The sequence below is a fragment of the Monodon monoceros genome, unplaced genomic scaffold (assembly GCF_005190385.1).
Source record: "Monodon monoceros isolate NGI ecotype Baffin Bay Population unplaced genomic scaffold, NGI_Narwhal_1 Super_Scaffold_18, whole genome shotgun sequence".
Lineage (NCBI taxonomy): Eukaryota > Metazoa > Chordata > Mammalia > Artiodactyla > Monodontidae > Monodon > Monodon monoceros.
The window spans coordinates 105,733,456-105,753,803 of NW_021703774.1; the positions used below are offsets into that span (position 1 = coordinate 105,733,456).

Here is a 20,348-nt window from a genome sequence, read left to right on the forward strand (position 1 = left end):
TAGTAGAATATACATTTTCTTCATCACTACCTCATTGCAGGGTTTTTATAATTATGCCCATGAATTGCTGAAACCAAGATTAAGAAGAATAAATAACTACCCCAAGGGTTGCAGGCTAATAAATGGAAGAACCAAGATTTGAACTCAGGTATTTAGACTATAAAGCCTACAAATTCTTTAAAATTAAGCCTCTTGGACAAGAGAGAAGATAAAGAGGATAATTGCCATTATTAAATATCTATTTTGTGTCTTGTCATTTGCTGGAATTTTACATATGTGATTCTAATCCTCATAATGAACCTGTAGGGTAGGTATCATAGATGAAGAAACTGAGGCCCAAGGAAGGGGCTTGCCCAGGCTTATATAGCTAAAAGCTGAATTTGGGCCTGTCAAGTCTGACCCAAAAAAAACAACAACAACATCAAAAAAAACCCTACTTCTTTCCATTACACATACCCTTGCTTTACAGTTGTCATCTGTTAGTGTTATGAGTTTAATAATTTACAAAATGTGTCATTATCCAAATATTAAAAAACCTGGACAAAGATATAAGGAAAACTGAATATTTATGAATAGATTTTTTAAAAAAAGTCAGAAGCAATGAAAGGAGTAAATGAAAGAAATAATATTTCTTTCAACCTTAAGATTCCATTTACAGAATACAAAATGTGCTTTATTTCAGGGTGAATATCTTTTCAGACTTCATAAAATTTTATTTTGAGTCCTTAACAAGAAGAAAAATACTTTACAAACCTCTTTGACTTTATAAAATTTAGTACTTTTGAGAACAAAAATGAAATAAAAGTAGTGGTATGTTATTAGAGACTTAGAAGTACTGTTTTCCTAAGATAGTTTGTTGAATTGGCATGATACAATAATATAATATCTAATCAGGAGGTTATAAAAACATTTTCAGAGAAATTGTGATTTGATAATGATTACAAATATCATTTGCAACCTTAATACTGCTGAATATGTATACTTGAGCTAGAGATGATCCCAAAGTAGACTTCTCAGAAATACATATAAATATTTATTGGTGCTTATGATAGTTGCCAAAACTTAAAAAAAAAAAAAAGTAATACAAGTATATAGTTTAAAAAGTCAAGTTGTGCTACAAAATATATAACAGAAAATAATATCCCTTGATCTTACCTAGTCTTGCAATCCTTTACCCAAACTTTCTTTTGGTTTTACTCTCCATAGTTCTTAATAATATGCTTGTATATTGTATTGACTTCCTATTTTTGATGAAGAGGGTTTAACATTTTTACACCATTCTATGCCTCCTCTTCACCCTCTTATTCTATCCTCTCTGTATAGTTTTCCTCCTTTTTTTTTGTTGTTTGTTTTGTTTTCTATTGCACTATGACTAATTCTTCTCAGATACTCCAAAAGAATTTTAAAACTTCTTTGAAAAATATTTTTTTTACAAATACACCAAATACTCTAACCATTTGAGTTTTTTTTCTTGGAGATATTTCTTCTGGAAGCTAAGATTCTGTTCTGCCATGGATTGGTAGCTGTCTAAGCTTCTTGTAAAGTCGATGTCTCTCATCTGTGTTAGATCCAGTATCTTGGAACTCATATTTTCCTTTTGCATTGCCCATTTCCTAATTTGAGTGGAGCATATCATCCAATAGCATCCTGAGAATGTGTACTTAGGTGTTATACTTCTTGCAGCATTGCATTTCTGAGAATGTGTTTATTTCCCCCATATGCTTGAGGGTAGTTTGGGTGGGTATAGAATTTTAGGCTGTAAATAGTTGTCTCTCAGAATTTTAAAGACTTCCATCTATTGTCTTCTGGCTTGCACTTAAAAAATCTGATGTTATACTAATTCTTGATTCTTTATGACCTTTTAATTTTCCACTTTAAACCTTAAGATCAGCTGTTTATCCTTGATATTTTGAAATTTTGCAATAACGTGTTTTTTCAAGTTATTCTGATGGGTAGTCATTAGGCCTTTTCAATGGGGAAATATCTTTCATTTTTCTGGGAATTTTCCTGTGTTAGTTTTTTCTCTCTGACATATTTATTCTTCTTTCTGTAAGTTCTATTGGTCAGATATTGGATCTGGATTGAACTCCGTATTTTCTTATTTTTAGCTCCGATTTCCCATCTTTGTTTTCTTTACATTTTATATCAGATTTTCATGAGTCACTATTCCCAAATACTTAAATTATTTACTTGTGCTGCATTTAAATTTTTAAGAGACTTTTCACTCAGATTGCATCTTAAAAAATAACATTTTGTTCTTGTTTCTTTGACATAATATCTACTCAGGTTTCCAAAGATAAAAATAATTTTTTTGAACTTTTATTCTGCTCCCTATATTGTCTTTGTTTCCCACAAATTTTGGTTTGCTTTGGTCTATTATGTTGGAAAAATTCTTCATAAGTCTATATTACCTGTGTTATCATTTAAAAGCAAGGCAATAAAAATATGCTTGGAAACTCTTTTTGCATGGGTGGGCTTGTTAACTGGTATATTCTACATAGAGCGTCATAAATGAGCATTGCTGACCATCTCGTTGTTGGACCGCAAATGTCTAAGGCTGTCCAGTTTCTTTAGAGAAGAATCCTTCAATTTCTTACTTGTAGAATATAATCCTGGTTGCCACTGTTATTGGAGTTAAATGATACAAAGAGGTTCTTGGGAGGGGGGGAGTTGCTGTCTCACCATTTAGTATGTAGATTTTTACTGAATTCCCTTGTTCTCATTATGGCGCTTCTTTTCCCTCTTCTGCTAGGATTGATTCAGTGTTTCTACATAAGAAAGCTCTAATCTTCAGTTTTGCTCTCAAAGCTTCTTATACAGATTTTCAGACCCTCCCCTCTCTCCCATATGATGCCTCATGCTTCTCTCCTGAATTCAGTGATTTGGAGCCTTCGGTTGTTGAGCCTTTTCAGGACTTTGAAGTGTGAACTGGCCTGCCCATCATTAGCACTTCCTTCTTAAAGCCCTTAGTGTTCGTCAGCTCTAATTCTTTCATGTGTTTTTCATCTTTCAAAAATTCGTTGATATCTCTTATCTGTTGTTTCTTCTACCCTTTCACTTTGCCTAGGTAGTTTTAAATGCCTAGGCATTTTAGTGAGACTTTAAGACTATGCAGAGATAAACATCTGTTATTTGCCATGTTTTCAGTTCTTCCTTTAACTTTTAGCACAGCTAAGAAAACCATTAAAATATCCTGTTCATAAATATAAACCTTTCTTTTATAACCGAGGTTTAGGTATAACCAAATGAATAGATGATTCTATTTCAAGAAAAAATTATTTAAGACTGAGTTTTCCAAGGATTTGACAGAAAGTTCCCTTTTCTTATATGATACAGTCTCCTTATAACTCTGTTGGTGGGCTGGCTGCCAGTGAGGTAGGCATAGTTGCAACACCTCTGTGTGATACCTTACACCATATGAGATGTAAGCTAATTGTCAGCATACACAGCACTCCTCAGGTTCATGATCCCTAGGTGTGCAAACCACAGCTGTAGAAATCTCTGTGTAAAATGCGTGTCTCCAAGAAGAGTATTTTCTGTGGAAATTAACCCAAAAATGTGTTTGTTGTAAGAAGCAGCTCATTCTAGTTGCAGTAACTCCAAGCATTTTCTGCCAAAACCCCTTATGGACACTTAACCAAAAATTTTACACATAGGTTAAAGCTTCATTTCTCATTTTATAAATAAGTCGCTTTTATTTCTTTATCCAAAATAGATGTACTTACATTAAGAATACTGTTTTTTTTTTTTTTTTTTTTTCGGTACGCGGGCCTCTCACTGCTGTGGCCTCTCCCGTTGCGGAGCGCAGGCTCAGCGGCCATGGCTCACGGGCCCAGCCGCTCCGTGGCATGTAGGATCTTCCCAGACTGGGGCACGAACCCGTGTCCCCTGCATCGGCAGGCAGACTCTCAACCACTGCGCCACCAGGGAAGCCCAAGAATACCGTAAAGTCAAAATTTCCTCTTCTAACATACCCAGTGACAGTGGTGCACAGGTATTCTGGAGCCAGAATCCTGGGTTTAAGCCCAGGTTCCACTGCCTACTAGTTACGTGACCTTGAGCAAGTTCCTTACATACTTTGAGCCTCAATATCAGAAACTTAAAAGTGAGGATAAATAATTCTTACTACATAGGTTGTTGTGGGTAAAATGAGAACACATGTAAAGTGCTTAGTGCATGGCTATTATATACATGATGAGCATACGATAAAGTTTAGTAGAAAAAAATACTCTGGATCCTTTCCTTTTCCTTTTTCTATATACTGATGATATTGAAAAAAATAAAATAGTTGGTTTTAAACAACTTCCTTTAGCTCCTTAACTCAGTGAGCTGGAATTCAAGAAGCCTATATTTGAGTCTTAATTCTGGCACAGACGATTTGGCTGAGGCTATATAGAACAATGGAAAGTGGATATTAGGCACTTATTTAGTTATTTAGTCAATTTGGGTAAATTGGCAAGGAAAAGAAAAGTATATTGAGGCCTGTATGATCTTCCTCATGTACAACTCTGATTTTATTTTAAACAATCATTTTATTTTTTCATTCCTACAAACTAGAAAGAATATAGCTTTGGTGACTTAACTGACCCAGATACATGAAAATTTTAAACAGTGAGAATTTGTTAAAATTAAGTGCTTTTTGTATTAACTTAGTTAATTAATAATGCACAAATACTGTAATTTATTACACTCCTAAATGATATTACTCTATTTTTTAACTAAAAATTGGTAACTTAAAAAAAATCTTTTAAGCTACTAATTTCTAAGAAATGTAAGAATCCTTACATTTTGAAAGGTAACCATAATACTACCCTTGTTCCTCCAGTTTGTGATAGAATATTGTTGAATGTTGACAGGTAAAATGGTTCTTTGGCTCTCTGTACTTGTAAAAACAAGTGTAACCATTGGCTCTCCCTTGTCTGTTTCTTTAGGCATATACTCTACTCCACCACAGAGTCAATTATGTAGCCACTGGAGTGAGTCAAATGCTTGGGTATGAGTCATAGTTTCAGCACCTATGGAGATGCAATTTCTCCTTTTTGTCTCCCTTTCTCCCCCCACTTCCTGTCTGTCTCTCTTTTCACCTCCCTCTCATCTTCCCTCTACCTGTCTCTTTTCTCCTAGCTAGTGATAATATCATACTTCTTATTATATAGGTTTCAAATGAAAGGCAAGTCAGGTTGGTGTCTGTGCCTATATCTGAGCATTAGCCTTGCAGGCTTAGAAGACCGATTTTTTTTTTTTGGTAGATAGCTTTTGCTTTTATTTGAATGATATTATACTTATCATATTGCTTTTCACCTAACAATATAATTTGGAGATCAGTGTAAGATAGGTGCTTGAGGGTGAGCAACTGAAATTGATTCTGGTTTATTAAAAAGCAGAAAGGTTTTTCTTGAAAGCTATTCTGTGGTTCACAGAATTGCCAGGAAGTCTAGAGAATCAGGTCACTAAGAACAGAAACCAGGGAAATTATGGACCAAGACCACAGGTAGAGCTACTCCCCAGGAGGAGTATGGGCCACTGTGGCCACCACTAGATGGTGGACACATTCTCCTCTGTCTGTTTCTTTGTATCACTTGTTTCAAATCCAAAGCCCAAAATGGAGATGTCTGTCCATATCGCCAGCTGCTAAGGTGTGGCAAAAGTGTGTAAATGGCCTTTTCATGGTCTGTAAAGAAATGTGACAGCCAGTCTCTGTCTCCTAGAAGTTCCTTTTCCTGCTTCCATCGTGTCTGTTAGAGGTTGTCCTCACATGCTTGGTGATCCCTGGCTCGCTGTTAATATTGAAGAGGGGGGCACCAAAGGGATGACTGAAAGCTCTGTGTGTGTGAGTGGGGCTGGTGGACTAATTGGTTTCATTGAGGGATCTCTGTACTTCACCTTCTCTAGGTCTTTCCTTTTGGGAAGTGTTGTTTTTTGGCAGAAGAATCCACCAGGTTTCTACCTGGGGATGCATGAGTCTGGTTTCCAGAGCTCTGGGACTTGGCTGGGAGGTTTCTGCAGAACAGAGTTTAATAATGGTCATCCTTGCCTCTGGCTGTACTGGAACTATTTATTTCCATTTTAAGATGTTTCTAGAAGACTGATTTTTATTAGCATACTGAGAAAGGATCTATTTGTTATTAGTATGTAACAAAACAACAACAAACCAAAACTTGAACTGAAGGCTTAAAGAGGAGGTAACACTTGAACTGAGTCTTGTAAGATGCGTAAACTTGGCAAGGAGGGACATACTTACCAGGACTCTGAAAGAATGAGTTTTTGTAAGCTTTGATATGGCAAGAAATTCAAGGGAAAGTTAAGTATCAAGAATAGGAAATACCATGGAGTGAGAAGATAAATCATTGAGAAGAAACGTGTAAACCAGTGTAAATTAGGGGGCAGTCCCAAAGACCACACTTACTTCTGACACCAACTGCAAGTTTGAGGGTCCCGTCCCCAAGACCAATTTCAGGCTCAGTAATGCTCTAGAAGGACTCACAGAATTCATGAAATCTGTTATACTCTGTTATGGTAGATTACAGCAAAAGGATACAGATTAAAATCAGTCTAGGGAAGAGACTCGGGGAGAAGAGTCTAGGAAAGTCCTTATGTGGAGTGTCCAGTTATGCTTTCCCAGTGGAATCATGGTCAGTGCCAACCTTCCCAGCAATAATATGTGATAATATGCACAGGATATTGCCAATCAGTAAAGTTTATTAGGAAGGTATGGAATGTGAGACTAGAAATATAGGCAGGAGGTTATATCATTAAGGGCCTGAGGGCAGAAATAAGATGATTGAGTTTAGTACTAAAAGCTATAAGAAATACTGATGTGTTGTTGTAGGAAGGAGTGTCATGAACTAATGTTCATTTTCTTCTGTGCTTTAGGAAGCTTTCTCTAGCAGCAGTGTGGATGATGGATGGGACAAGGATGTCTCACAAGAGACAGAGAAATCTATTAGGAGGCTAATATTAAAATCTGACTAAAGAGAGCCTAACTAAGGCTTGTGTTGGACTTGGTGACTGAATAGATATGGAGAATGGGCGGGAAGGGAAGTATCAAAGATAATTACCAGGTTTCTGGGTTAGATGACTGGATTGATTAATTCATTCAAGCAATACTGTGGACCTACTTTGTTTTTAGTCATTGTCCTAGTTGTTGGAATATTACTGTAAAACAAGATGAAGGTCTACTCTGAAGGACTTACATTTCAACTAGAGAGCCAAGTAATAAAGTTTATATATACATACATTTTTTCCCCTAAATTTTCAGTGTTATGAAGAAATTATAAAGCTCAGTAAGACATTAGAGTTAGAGAGTTATTGGGGCAAGGAGGATAACTGTTTTATAGTTTAGGTAATGTGGCCAGGAAGAGCCTCTCTGAGGAGGTCACATTTGAGCCTAGATCAGAATGAACTAAGGGTTTAGAGCATTCTAAGCCAAGAGAAAAATAAGTGTAAATGCTGTGAGTTAAAAATGAGTTTAGTGGTTTTAAGGAATAAGAAAAGACCAGTTTGGATGGAGCAGAGGTGGGATGAAATGAAGGGAGAGATAAGTAAGAAGGGAACTGGTGACATAGGTTTCATGCACCCCGTAAAACTCTGGATTGCACTTTTAGTGTGATGGGAAGCCATTGAAGAATTTTGTTCAGGAGAATGCCATGATATAATTTACGCTATAAAAATATTACTCAGACTCCTGGGGAGTGGGGATCTTCACTGAGAAACGCACTAAAGGAAGAGGAACGAATCTGGGGGAAAATGTATTGAGTTAGAAGTGTTTGTGGGATAACTAACCTCTACTGGATAAATTCAGTGGGCAATTGGTTATTCAAACCCAGAAGAGAGGTTTGTGAGTCAGCATATGTGGTTACTGAAACCATGGTTTGGATGAAGTCATTAGGCTTGATGTTTATAGTTAAAAGAGCAAAGCGTTGTCTTGGCAACACCATGATGTATTCTGTTTAAGAAGCAAATAGGTGGAGATACAGTCAGTTCTGCCATCAGGCTACATATGCATTCCGAAAAGTTGCCATGCTAATAGACTGGCTCTAGAGAACTGCCTACATTCAAATTCTGCCTCTGAACTTCCTAGTTGGGTGACCTTGGGAAAATCATTTAAATTCTCTGTGACTTGTTTTTATAACTGTCAGATGGATTAACAATAGCACATACTTCATTATGTTATGAGAATTATGTGGCTTAATACAGTAAAATTCTTAGCATAGTTCCTGGTACATAGAAACAGTTTAATAAATGCTATTATTCTTATTCTTTAAATAATATAAGCCATCTAATAAAGTGCCTGTTGATAAAGAGTATTCTTTAAATACTAATTTCCTAAGCGACACAAACTACATTGATTTCTTGGTTAGAGCCACTCATGAAACAAGTAACTTACTATAGACAACTAAGATTTTTCTTGCTATATTCATCAGTACCAAATATCTAAATTTAAATTTGCAATTTGGTGGTATCCAGGGCTAGGCTTAAATTAATGTAAAAATTCTGTATTCAGATAGAAGACATTTTCTTTTTTCTCCTGTTCTCCCCACCCCTCTTGTCTGTGCCTTTTTATCCTTAACAGTTCTCTACAGGCATACCTCATTTTATTGCACTTGACTTTATTGCATTTCTCAGATATTGCATATTTTACAAATTGAAGGTTTGTGGCAACCCTGTTTCAGTCAAGTCTATTGGTGCCATTTTTCCGACAGCGTTTGCTCACTTCATGTCTGTGTCACATTTTGGTAATTCTCACAATATTTAAAACTTTTTCATTCTATGTATTATGGCCTGCGATCAGTGTTTTTATTTTTATTTTTTTTTTGTGATACACGGGCCTCACTGTTGTGGCCTCTCCCGTTGCGGAGCACAGGCTCTGGACGCTCAGGCTCAGCGGCCATGGCTCATGGGCCTAACCGCTCCATGGCATGTGGGATCTTCCCGGACCGGGGCACGAACCCGTGTCCCCTGCATCGGCAGGCGGACTCTCAACCACTGCGCCACCAGGGAAGCCCGCGATCAGTGTTTTTGATACTGTTTTGCAAAATGATTACAACTCGCTGAAGGCTCAGATGATGGTTAGCAATTTTTAGCAATAAAGTAGTTTTTAATTAAAGTATGTACATTGTTTTTTAGACATAATGCTATTGCAGACTTAATAGACTACAGTATAGTATAAACATAAATTATTATGCACTGGGAAACTAAGCAATTTGTGTAACTCACTTTATTCTGATACTGACTTTACTGTGGTGGTCTGGAACAGAACCTGCAATATCTCTGAGGTATGCCTGCGTTCTCTTCAGTCAACATCTACTCAAAGGATTTGCTAAACATTCACAGTGAGACATGAGAGGGTAAAACTAGAGTAACAGTTAGATTTCACATCAGATACCAACTCTGGTGGCTACCTAGAGAATATTTTCCACTGTGAGATTTCTGTTGGGAGAAATAACCCTGCCATGATTAATTAGGCTTGCCAAGGGAAACGAGGTGGTATGGAGAATACAGTGGCTGTGAGACAATGTGGCAGGTAGACTTTGAAGATGGTAGACTTTGAAGTCAGTCTGTGCTGAAATCCATTTCTACCGTTCATTAGCTGTGTGTCCTTGACCAAGTTACTTAATCTCTCTGGACCTCAGATTTTTCATCTGTGAAATGAGTATAGACTTTCAGTATAAACTTGAAACCATGAGATATTTTCTTTCCATTTCTGTTTCTGGATATCATACTAATGATACAAGGTGAATGAAATAATAAGTGAACCTGAAAACTGCATTTTCACCAAAACTAGGGGACTGGTATAATCTGCAGACTCCCAAAATCTGCTGAGAAAAGCAGGTGCCCTATGGAGTAAAATCAATAGTAAGATTTCAGAAAGCACCAGCAAAAGCCAACTTCCTGAAGGTGAGGAGCACACCCTGAAGTATTTAACCTTTAGCCTTTGTACAAAACAAGTGTCACAGGATCTGGGGAGGACCGAAGCTGCCCAGAAGGAAGTATAAGAAAGAATCACAGATAATAGCTAAATGGCTCAGTGGGGACAGAGCTCAGAAAATGTAAAAATCTGCTTCCTAAGGTGAAGGATTCATTCTGAAGTATATGCCAGTGGAAGGGAATACAGGGGAAGGAGAGAGGAGTTGTGAGTGGGGCTGGCTGTGGAAGTCCTCCTGGACTGGGTTTGGTTCAGAGAAGGAGGTGGGGCTGTATCAAGGAGCCATTTGAGAAGGAAACTCCGGTAATGCTGAAATGGAACCTTTGGGTTTTGAGATTGGGCAGGCATGGCCCTTCATCTTCTCTCCCAGCATCCTTCTGTAAATTGCTGGGCTATGAAACCATAAGTAACGAACATAGAAAGACACAACAAGGTAAAATGTAGGGAAAAACAGCAAAAACAAGAACGCATACATTAAAAAAAACATCACCTCTGAAGGAAGATCATAAAGCAGAAATATAAGAACTCAGGAAAAGGAAGAGATGGTAAGATATTAAAAGGAAATGAACTGTGAGCTTGTAAAACTCAAAAGAAGTGGTAGGGAAAAAAACCCTTTTACAAATCGAAATGAAATTGGAACATGAAGAGATAAGACATAGGAAACACAAAGATATGAGAAAATCAAACAAATGGAACTGAAGATAAGGAACATTTATAGAGAAATGATATAGAGGATGGCAGTGGAGATTCAACATACTTATAATAGGAATTTTTGAAGGAGAAAATCGAAACTATAAAATAAAATAAATATTCAAGGGTGTAATTCATGAAGTTAAAAAAAAAAACCCCAAAACAAAAAAATGAGACTTGAATTTATACAACAAATGGGCATACTGTGTGCCTGGAAACATTTATCCAGAATGGTCAATATGAAGCCATATCATAATAAAAAATCGCTGTACTTTGAAGATAAAGAACAGATCTTTTGGGTATGCTGTTAAAAAATCGAGTCACTTGGAGAAAAAAATTGTCTGACTTCAGATTTTTCTCTCCTAACATTCAACACCTAAGGACAGTGGAACCATAACTGCAAGATATCCAAGGAAAGAAAATACCAACAAAGAATGTTACATTTGGTGAAAATTAAGGTACAAAACTACTAACAATTAAGTCAGGAAAAGTTCTCATGAACCCTTCTTGATGAAGCGAATAGAACATAAACTTCAGCAAAAAGTAAATGAGAAAACAGCTACAAAAGACTGGCTCTATTTAACAAAAGAAAATATGGGAATGAATCAGAATCTAAATACCATATGAACTAACAATGTAGGAATGGTACAACCACTAAAAAAATGGGAGGAAAGGGGAAAAAAACTCCGGGAAGTAGATTAAGTTTGCTGATTGGCTTATCAGAAGCTGGGAATTAAAAATTATCCAAAGCTTATAAATCAAATACTGTAAGGATAGTATTTAATAATGAAAAGGTAAATACCAATAAAATCCTATTGACTAATATTAGGTGGTAAAGGGGGAAAAAGGAGAAAACAGAAAAGGAAACATTGTTCACTGAAAAATAGATATGTCTAAAGAGGACTAGGGATATTGTATACATTTATAATTTTAAAGGTCAACTTTAGAATAAAAATACAAACATTTCTAATTTCAAAAGAACTACATACAAAAGTAAAGTAAACAAAGCACAAAAACAAAGCAAAGGAAACAAAGCACATAGTGACTTTAAAAATTGGAAAACCTAAAATATGACAGATTAAACAAACCACATCAATAACTGTAAATAGATTTAATTTTATATTCAAAAAAATTTTTTTCAGATTAGATCACAAAACAAACTCCTTCCTCTTTACCTAAAGCAGTGTTTCAATGTAGGTGAAAATAAAAGCATGGGCGAAGGTATATCAGACAAATGCAAACAAAAAGTGGGGCAAGGGGTCTTAATCCCAGATAAGGTGCAGTACCCAATAAATGTATGAATTTTATGACTATCTCTGCATAGCAATCATAACATTAATATTCATAAAGTTAAGACCACATGAGATAAAAGGCCAAAAAGACATAATAGTGATGAGACTTTCTTTACCTCTTAGTCCATGAAAGATTAATTGTGTAAAAATAAGGGTATAGAGGATATAAAATAAACAGCGAGTTTCAGCCAACTGGTATTAAATTCTATGCCCTGAAACACCTTTGTAAGTGCTTACCAAACTCTATTGAAAATTGACCATTTATTAGGCTAAGTTTCAAAACCAAAGTGCAAATTAGACACTGTCTTCTGATCACAATTCTGTTAAGTTAGATTTTACTAACAAAATTAGAAAACAAACAAAAACCCTTCTAACTGGAAGATTTTGCATTTCCTCTTAAATCATTTGGTTCAATGGGAAAATACAAGTAAAAATTGCGTAGTTTCTAGAAAACGACAAAAATGAAAATGTCACACAAAATGAAAATATCACATCAAAATCTATGGGATATAGCAAAAGCAGTATTGAGGAAATTTATTGCTTAAGTGCTATAAATAACTAAGTGCTCATTGCCAGAAACTAGACAAAGAATCAAATAAACCAAATGAAAATAGGAAAAGATAATAAAGATAAACGCAGAAATTAATGATACAGAAAGCAGACAAAAATAGCAGAAAGGATAAACAAATCCAAAGGCTATACTTTTGAAATAAGCAATAGTTATACTAGAGAACAAATAGAGGATTTCTCTGGTGGAGCAGTGGTTAAGAATCCTCCTGCCAATGCAGGGGACATGGGTTTGATCCCTGGTTCAGGTAGATCCCACATGCCACGGAGCAAGCCTGTGAGCCACGACTATGGAGCCTGTGCTCTAGAGCCTGCGAGCCACAACTACTGAGCCTGCGTGCCACAACTACTGAAGCCCACACGCCTAGGGCCTGTGCTCTGCAGCAAGAGAAGCGACCGCTATGAGAAGCCTGCGCACCGCAACGAAGAGTAGCCCCCACTCTCTGCAGCTAGAGAAAGCCCGCATGCAGCAACGAAGACGCAAGGCAGCCAAAAATAAAAAAATAAAATAAATTAAGAGTTCTAGAGGCAGAGTGGGTTTGAATGCCACTCTGCCACTTATTTAAAAAAAAAATAGAGCAAAATATTCAAAATTGGAAAATTATATAGAGAACCACAGAAATAGGGAAACAAAAAGAATTGTAAGGGAATATTACATGAAGATCTCTGAGTAATACATTTGAAAGCCTAGAAGGAAGTTATTTTATATAAAAATATAAATTTAAAAAATTGATTAAAACTGTAGTTGAAAATTAGAATAAATCAATCAACATAGAATAAATTAGGAAGGTGAATGAAGAGTTATCAATGAAAAAGCCAACATAAGTTTGGTTTACAACTGAGTTTTATCTAACTTCTGAAAAGAATTTTAAAGGTATTTAAACTGTTCTGGGCCATAAAAAATAATGAAGTTCAACATTATAGTCAGATAAAGATAAGGGAAATAAGAGGAAAACCACAGGCCAGTCTTAATTCAGAAATAGTGATGCAGAGAGTCTACATAAGATATTCTTGAAGAATCCAGTAAGGTATTAAAAGAATAAAATATAACCGTCAAGTAGATTTTATTTTAGAAATGCAAGGAAGGTTCAGTCAAGAAGTTTTTTGTGTAGTTAATGCTTTAAAACATTTGATTTTTAAAAAATCCTAGCTATTTGTCATTAAAACTCAGAAATAGGATTGAAGGAAATATATATGTATACATATATATTAGAATTGAAGGAAGCATATATATATATGTGTACATGTATATATATATAAATATCAAAAATGTATGTATACTAAAGTTTTAAAATAATACTCTTTCTAGTAGAATTTCATTCTAATAGAATCAGAAATTTGAGGCAGTACATAGTATGGGTTAAATACAAAGACTGGTTTTCTTCGGGCAAGTAGCAGCCCTGGATATCATACCACATAATTTTGACTCTTCCTTTATGTAAGAATAGCTGATCTGGCATCATAGAATGCCAGATCATGTTTCCCATACTTTATTATTATATATATTTTAAGCATTGTGATTTTCACATTAGCAGTGTTTCTTCCATAGTTTATTTCTTGGATTGAGAATATCCTTACAAGCAATTAGCATTGGTTAAGAGTACCCAAAGTCACAGTTTAAGTATGTTATGTTTCAGAAGTGTAAATTTTCATTGAAGATTAGGAATGATTTAGCTGGTAATTCATATTTTATGTTAAAACAAACAGCCATATTATGGAGTAAAATTAAATTTTTTAAAAAATTATAATTTTAAAACATGAGAAGTCAAAGATTTTTTTGTGTGTTTTTATGGGGCCTCTTTAAAGTATTTCCCCAAATTCCTGGAGATGCATATAATTTATAACTGCTGTTAGGAATATTTTGGTGGACATTTGCCACTATATTTGCGATTTGTAATAAAAGTGAGTTATCAAATATCTACTAATTTCCTATAAAAGGAAAGTTAAGATGATGTGTAACCTTGCTGGCTAATCTTCAGAAATCTTTGTTTTTCCTCATTTATCATAGTGATGAATGAACAATTCTTTAACATTTCTTGTTGGAAATGATTATGTACATACAATGATACAAATGGGAGATTTATAACCCAAAGAATAATAAAGATCACATGGCTGACTAAGCTGTTCTGTATCCTTGAGAAGTTTATTATCTTTTACAAGTCCTAGAGTTATAGAACTCTAGAAGTAAATGTCACATCTGATTAGATTCTGTGGGGCAGATTCATTCATTCAGAAATTATAGAACTATTTGAAGGCAGGTATAGTAGATATCCAATAAGGAAGCAGACATAGAATCTGTCTTCAAGAGTTTATAATTGGGTAAGGGAGATAAGCAGTATACTATCAATAACATTACAATGAAAACCAAAAAAATCATAATTATATAATGTATATAAAACCTATATTTTATAATAAATATTGAGAAACTCCGCAAACTGTTTGGATTAATAATTACTCTGGAGGACTGAGAAAAAAATGGAAGAGACAGAAATTTAGAAGGGAGAGAAAAAAATACAATGATCAGCAACAGTAAGAATTTAAGTTCTCTTGTCCAGGAGTTTCCAGGGTGACTGGGTACTTTATGTATAGCACACACTTAAGGCATTAGGCATAGGGAGAGCTCTTATGTGACCTGTAAATTCTCGGAAGGTAAAACGGAAAACAGCCTGAAAAATTATAGTTTAAACGGTTGTGTGAACTTAGTTTATAAAATGGTTTCCAAATTAAAAATTTCTTTTTGTAAGTATGTCCCTAGTTTCTCTTTAACACAGAAGTCATAAAATTTTAAGTTCTAAATTAAAGATATAAATGACTATCTGGGAATCTTTGAACATGTAATTCATTGGAGTAACAAGTTTCCTAATTGGGAAGAATAAGAGAACATTTATTAAATTTTGGGTTTAGGAATATTGGGGTGTATGTATGTGTGTGTTTCAGATTATGAATATAACATTTTATTTTCCCTTTCCATACCTCTCATTACCTAGAAATTAGTTATTGATAGAGCATGTTTATTTTAGGGGTTACTGTTGATACCTACAAGGAAGATTGTAGGTATACTCAAACATTTATATGAACACATGAATGCATAAGAGTAAGATTCTTTCTCTCTTTCTCTTTCTCTCTCTCTTTTTAATTTCCAGGCATAGATATGCTTCATCAACTAGGCCTTGGAGGCAAAGATGTAAGACATGCATCATCAGTGACTGCTGTACCATCATCATCTACACCATTACCTCAGGGGGTCCATTTAACGGAATCGGGTGTCCTTTTAACAAATGATTCTTATATTGAGTCACCTCTCGTGAAAATTTTACCAGTCAACTTAGAAGAGCCATTTACAATATTAATTGGTTTACAGTCACATAGAGTAAGCAATGCATTTCTCTTCAGCATTAGAAGTAAAAATAGACTACACTTAGGAGTACAGTTATTACCTAAAAAATTAATGGTATACCTTGGAGGAAAGCAGTCTGCATTTTTCAACTACAGCGTTCACGATGAGCAATGGCACACATTTGCCATTGCTGTCAGCTATCAAGTTGTCTCAATGTTTGCTGAATGTGGAAAGAAATATTTTAGCAGAGAGACTCTTTCGGAAGTTCAGACCTTTGATTCTAACAGTGTATTTACCTTGGGAAGTATAAATAATAATTCTGTCCATTTTGAAGGAATAGTATGTCAGTTGGATATTATTCCTTCTGCAGAAGCATCTGCAAACTATTGCAGATATGTGAAACCGCAGTGTCTCCCTGAGACAAGCCTTCTTCATACAACTATTGTACCAGCTAAGATACCAGAAAACTCTCTCTTGCCCAAAAGATTTGGTGAAAAAGTACTGTCGGAGGACACACTTACCAAAGGCAGAAGCATTCTAGATTCCAGAAATGATTCTACGGCAGTGCATAAAGAACAAGAACACCAGATATCAAGATCTCAGTTAACTTCTCTTCGTTCAGAGAATGTCTCTGCTGTGGATCTTGTGAACCATGTGATTCAGGCCAAAGAAATGATCACTGAGCAACTTACTCAGGCAAATCTAAGCCTGCCAATGACACATCATAGCCTCAATGAGCCAAGGAAAAATAGCAAGGAGAAATTTAGTTCTCTTCTAAACGTGCTGGACAATATCACACAACATAATGATAAAGAAACTGGTCTGTCACCATTTAAGAAGATATCATCTATTCTTCCACATATAAAACAAGATACAATTGAGAATGTCAAGAAAGCTATCACAGCAAATCTACACACTAATGAACTTATGGAACTGCAGCAGACTTTAAACACAACTTTATACAGAGTGACAGATGAGCCATCTGTGGATAATCACCTTGATCTAAGGAAGGAAGGTGAATTTGATCCTGATGCTACTTATCCCTTCGAAAATAGCTATGAAACTGAGCTTTATGATTATTATTATTATGAGGATCTTAATACAATGCTCGAAATGGAGAATCTAAGAGGGCCAAAAGGGGACACTGGACCTCCCGTAAGTTACTGTTTTTAAAATGTGTCTTAATGCACTAATTTACCAAACATTTTGAAAGGAATTCTCTAGGCTGAACAGTACAGAACAGATCTGTCTTAGAGATGTACCCTGGGTTACAGTGAGTACATTATGCTTGCTGTAATATATCCAACCGGAATGCAACCCTGGGTCAAATATTGTACTTTTTTTTTTTTTTTTTTTTTTGGTTTTTATTGGAAGGCTGAAAAGTTTACCTAATTCTGGTAAAGTGGTGAGTAAACTATATGCTTTTCTTGTTCAGGTGAAATTCAATCAGGAATTCAACTGCTAAATATAGATCAGCATTCTCTTTTATGAAAAAAACCCATAGGCCTAATGCATAGTCATGTTAAGAGAAGGATATGAAAGTTATAGTAGACTAAATAAAAATACTTTAAATACATTATTAAATATACTTTCAACAAAATCATACCAAAAATGAATTAAAATAGAGTGTAAAATTTTAGATAGAGATATTTTATAGTGAGTCACTGGGGAAAAGCAAACCCTTACATTATAGAAATTAAAATATTTCACTTAGAATTGTAAACAGTAACATATTTCATTATATCTTTCATGATATAGCCAATTTACATTTATGGATTAATAAAAGTTCCATCTGCCTCATACAAAAATAGCCAGTCAGCCCATCAGTCCATCAGTAGAAAAAAAGCCAAGTCACTTACTTAATAATGCCTAAGTAAAACTATGAGATAATAGACTGATTTTTTTCTTTTAGCTCTGAAATTATTTCGTCATGTAGGTGCAATTATAGATGGACATTTGAAAAATTTTTAATCACTTAAAATTCATTTAAAGCTATTTAAAATCACATTAGGAACATTATGTTTTTGCCTTTCATATTTTTGAATACCTTAAACAATCAACTTATATGTTTTTAGAAATTGTTTTTTAGGTTGCAAGCAGACTAAAATATATCAAGGTATTTCCTTTATTTGATGAAAATAAAATTTGAATCATTTGTTTAGTTCCAGAAATCATAGGATAGGAGATGACACCACTTGCTGAGCTTGTGTTTCTTTTGCGGTTATTACTCAGTGATTTGATAGGTATTGAGCAACTCTTATTAGTGTGAATGTTTAAAGGGTTTAATAAAATCTGAATAATATAGAGAAATAAACTTTTCAGCTGTGACAATTATCAACATATTAGTAATAAAATTGAGCCATTAGGCAGGTCATATTAAACAAACAGTTATGTAAGCTATTTACTTTCTTCAAAAAAAGTCAGTGATGAGTGTTAATCTCTTCTCTAAATTCAAGAATAGTTGTTTCAGCATTGGTATATTCAACAGATACTAACTTAGTCTCTGCTTGGGCAAAGCAGAAACACAAGGTATGTATAACAGAGTTACTGCTCAGAAGGAGCTTACATTGTGGTAACGGGGACACAGGAAGTACATTTATAATTATATCTCAGGGTCAAGTAAGATTAAATGTCACTGAGAGATACAAACTAAGTATATGGAGTACACATTTTCAAACGGAAGAAAAATAGTTTTTGAGGGGATCCCTATGAAAGATCACTTAAGGCTGAATGTGTTCAGGATAGGTTCTTGTGGACAAAGTTTTCAGAACGTCAGCCTCAAAGAATGGATACGATTTTGATAGGTGAAAGGAACTGGCATATCTTTTATGTAGGAGAAACAGCAAAATAGTTATAATTTGAGTTCTTATTAATTTTTGGTTACCTATAACCAAAATAGTTATAATTTATTGAGTTTTACCATGGTAGCAGGCACTCTACCATGCCCTTTACGTTTGTTATCTTAAAAGAACTTTGTAAGTTTGGTATTATTATCCTCATTTTTCAGGTTAAGAAACTGAGGCCCAGAGGAATTAGTTTACTTGTCCATAACCACATTGCTAACTAATGATAGAGCCAGGATTTTGACCCAGGTTTTCTGCCTCTAAAGCTCAAACTCTTTCATGATATTAGGCTGAATAATGTTAGACAAATATAAGACCCAAGACAGATGTGGACAGGTTGTAGAGGTCTTAATTTTCAAACTGATAGTTCTAACTTTATCTTGGTTCTCAGTGGGGAATTCTGTAGGTTCCTAAGCAGAGGCATGAATAGGGAAGTCAACCTGGTGGCAGTGCTCAGAGCAGACAGGAAATTCCTGTTATCATCTGGATGTTACAAAACTAGGACATTATCTAGGATGCCAGCGGTGAAAATGCAAAGGAGAGGTAGAATTCAAGAGGTATTTTGAAGGAAGGTTTGGTAGAAACCTAGGAAATTAATTGGACCTAGGGACCAAGTAAAAAGGTAGAGGATCCAAGATGGCTTCTAAGGTTTTAAGCCTGTGGATTGAGAGAATGGTGATACCATTACTAAAACCAATAATTAAGAGAGGAAGTTGATTTTAGGAGAAGAAATCAAGTTAAAACATCTAAGGTGCTGTTGGCAAATCAGTAAGCTGTTGGAAGAGTTGAAGAAGCTGAAGTAAAAAAGAGAGGTCAAAGTAGGGAGTATAGATATGGGAGTTTTCCTGTCAATATTATATCAATAGTTGAAGCTATAGAGTCAGATAATTTTCAAGGAAAGGAGTTCAGCATAGAGTCGAGAGCCAAATCATGAACCATGTTTGCTTTGTGGTTATAGAAGAAAGAAAAAAGACAGCAGAAATGTGACGGAGTAGTTAGAGAGATGGGAGAGAATACAGTATACTATCACAAAAGCCAAAGATGAGAGTTTTGAGAAGAAATTGATCAGCAGTGCTGAAAGCTACAGCTGAGGACTGAGAAAAAGTGGAGGAAATCCTTTGGATCTTCTGATGGGAAAGTCATTATTGAACTTTGGGAATCTGACTTCAGCATAGTGTAGAAGTCTAAAGGTAGATTTTAGAAAGCTAATGAGAGAGTGAATGGTGATGAAATGATAAACTTTGTAGAGACTGCTGCACTGCTTCTTGAAGTGGATGTTACTGTGTGAAGTCTGAGGCCTGCCTGATTTTTCCTACTTGTAGGTGGCTGTTTTTCCTCTGTATGCCCATGCAGTTCTTTTGTTATCTTTGAAGTTCATTTCATCAAACCTGTTAGGTTCTGTATCAGTTTTTTCTGGTACTCTTTTGATCTGAAGATTATTTTTACTTATTATAGAAAAGTCTCTCCTTATATTCTCAGGTATTTTCTTTTCCATTTTTCTATATTATTCTTCAGGCATACCAGTATATGTTAAATGTCCTTTGTGATGATAGTATTTATTATCTTCTCTACAGTCATGTCCATGTGATTGCATTTTTCCACTTTGTTTCATGTGAATTCAGTTAAACTACATCTATATCCCTTAATTGATTTTTTCAGTTGTAGTCAGTTTTTATTGTTTCTGACCTGGCTTT

At 35.1% G+C, this 20,348-nt stretch overlaps 1 protein-coding gene across 7 annotated transcripts in view; it reads left to right on the forward strand.

Annotated features, from left to right (window-relative positions):
• Positions 1-20,348, forward strand: part of COL24A1 (collagen type XXIV alpha 1 chain) — a 425,611-nt gene that overhangs the window by 39,901 nt on the left and 365,362 nt on the right. For all 7 annotated transcript variants that reach the window (XM_029227745.1, XM_029227744.1, XM_029227743.1 and 4 more), the window contains one exon: positions 15,618-16,966. In XM_029227745.1, coding sequence (XP_029083578.1) covers positions 15,618-16,966 — 1,349 coding nt within the window. The remainder of the gene's footprint in view (positions 1-15,617; positions 16,967-20,348) is intronic.